This window comes from Nothoprocta perdicaria, unplaced genomic scaffold (assembly GCF_003342845.1).
Source record: "Nothoprocta perdicaria isolate Ctin4 unplaced genomic scaffold, notPer1 scaffold_596, whole genome shotgun sequence".
In the NCBI taxonomy this organism is placed as follows: Eukaryota; Metazoa; Chordata; class Aves; order Tinamiformes; family Tinamidae; genus Nothoprocta; species Nothoprocta perdicaria.
The window spans coordinates 52,966-55,048 of record NW_020455861.1 but is presented as its reverse complement, the minus strand read 5'-3'; the positions used below and the strand labels follow the sequence as shown (position 1 = coordinate 55,048).

Below are 2,083 nucleotides of genomic sequence, written 5' to 3'. Positions count from 1 at the left end.
GTGGGAGCGGGGCCGGCCCCGCCGCGCGCCGCGCTCAGAGCTGCCTCTCTCCCGGTCCTCAGCAACTTCGTGGTCACGGCAGGGAACGATCGCAAGATCAAGTTCTGGGACGTGCGGCGGCTCTACGAGCCCATCAACAGCATCAAGCGCTTCCTCAGCACCGAGGTGGCCTGGCTGCTGCCCTACAACGGCGTCACGGTGGCCCAGGACAACTGCTACGCCTCGTGAGTGCYGCGGGGGCCCTGGGCGCTGGGTCCCGACCCGGCTCCCCTCGGGGCTCCCTCCTTCCCTCCCTCGTGGAAGCGCCGGCTCTGCCGGCTGCGCTCGGCGTCGGAGCGGCCGCGGGTCCCTCCTGCGGGAAGGAGTGAGGCCGGTGCCGGGCTGGGCGCCGGGGCTGCCGCTGCTCTGCGCCRTGGTCCCAGACCCACACCGGGTCACGGAGGGGCTCTCGGCACCTTCCCCACGTCGAGCTGCCGTGAGAGCAGCTGCCGGGTCCAGCCCCTGCTGTCCCCCGGGGCTCCCGTGTCCCCATTGCGGGTGGCTTCGTGTCAGCGCTCGCCCCGCTGGCCCCGGACCCAGCCTGGGCGCTGCCCTCACGTTGCTCCCCTTGCAGCTACGGGCTCTGTGGGATCCACTACATCGATGCTGGCTACCTCGGCTTCAAGGCCTATTTCGTGGCCCCGCGCAAGGGCACCGTGTGGGTAAGAGGCTCGTCGCTGTCCCCGTGCTTTGGGCTGCGGCTGCGCCCGGCCCTTGGGCTGGGGGACCTGAGGTGCAGCGCTGTCCCTGTGCCTGCAGCCACGCAGCGTGGGGCCGCGGAGCTGCCGGGGGGCCGCGGAGCTGCCGGGGGCTGCGGGTTGGTGCTGTCCGGACGGGGAGGCTGTTCCCGGCCCATCGGAGGCTCGTGGAGCCCTGGGGTCCTTGAGCTGCCTCTTCCCGCAGAGCATCTCGGGCTCGGACTGGCTGAACACGGTGGCTGCCGGGGACATCACCGGGGAGCTGGTGGCTGCGGTGCTGCCCGACCTGGCCATTAACCCGCTCAACATCAAGCGGCCCTCGGAGCGCAGATTCGTAAGAGCCCCGTCCCTGGGAGCGCGGCCGTCCACGGCGGCGGCTGCGCCGCGGGCAGTGGTTTGGGCACCGCGACGAGGAGCCTTCGGGGCAGAGCGGACCGTGTCTGGCCACGTCCCGCTGCCCAGAGCCGCTGCCTGCCCTCGGGAGCCTGGTGCGGCGGGTGGGATGCACACGTGTCCCCGCAGCCACCCCTGCTGCAGCCCGTGGGGGTCCCGTGGGCGGGATGGGCCTGTGTCCCCGTAACCGCCCCATTGCTGCAGCCCGTGGGCGGGATGCGCCTGTGTCCCCACAACCGCCCCATTGCTGCAGCCCGTGGGGGTCCCGGCAGCCCCCGCCACAGCCGCCCCTTCCCTGCAGCCCGTGTACAAAGCCGACCTGCTGCCGTGTGGCCCCGCCGGCCCCGCGGGCAGCGAGCAGGGCCTGCCCAGGACCAGGCTCTACAGCGAGATGGTGGCCAAGACCTGCATCCGCTTCCGCGACACGGACCTGGTAGGGACGGGGGACACGGACCTGCAGGGTGTGGGACAGAGCCGTGGGGCGGGGGCCACTCCTGTCCGTGGGGAGCCTGGTGGAGGGGTCTCGTGCTGCCCTTCAGGAGGCCGGAGCCCGCAGCTGCCTGGCGGGGGGCCTGGGGTGACCCGTGTCCCCCTGCGCCCYGGGGCGGTGATCCGGTCCCCACAGCCCTCCCGTCCACAGCGCAGCTTCAAGAACTTCCCGAGCCGCGAGCCCATGCGCAGGATGCACACGCAGGAGGTGAAGGCCGAGCTGAGCCTCGACCGCCTGCAGCTGGAGGCCCTGCACAAGGTGGGAGGGCTGTGCCCTGCGGGGAGCGGGGGCCGCGCGGGGCTGCGCGCGGCGCTGACGCTGCCCTGGGGCCGCAGGTTCGCTTCAGCCCCAACGAGGACTCACGGGGCTGGCTGCTGTCGGGCGGCCAGGCCGGCATCGTGCGCCTGCACTGCCTGCAGGGGCTGGCGGGCAGCGCGGGACGGCGCCCGCTGCGCGAGGGCCA

General features: G+C 73.1%; 1 protein-coding gene across 1 annotated transcript in view; it reads left to right on the top strand.

The window, feature by feature from the left end:
- GTF3C2 (general transcription factor IIIC subunit 2) overlaps positions 1 to 2,083 on the top strand; it is a gene marked incomplete at its 5' end in the record, with an annotated part of 6,436 nt that overhangs the window by 2,889 nt on the left and 1,464 nt on the right. Inside the window, 6 exons of the mRNA XM_026049141.1 lie at positions 63 to 224; positions 614 to 701; positions 943 to 1,071; positions 1,432 to 1,563; positions 1,771 to 1,878; positions 1,956 to 2,079. Of these exons, the coding sequence (XP_025904926.1) occupies positions 63 to 224; positions 614 to 701; positions 943 to 1,071; positions 1,432 to 1,563; positions 1,771 to 1,878; positions 1,956 to 2,079 (743 nt within the window). The remainder of the gene's footprint in view (positions 1 to 62; positions 225 to 613; positions 702 to 942; positions 1,072 to 1,431; positions 1,564 to 1,770; positions 1,879 to 1,955; positions 2,080 to 2,083) is intronic.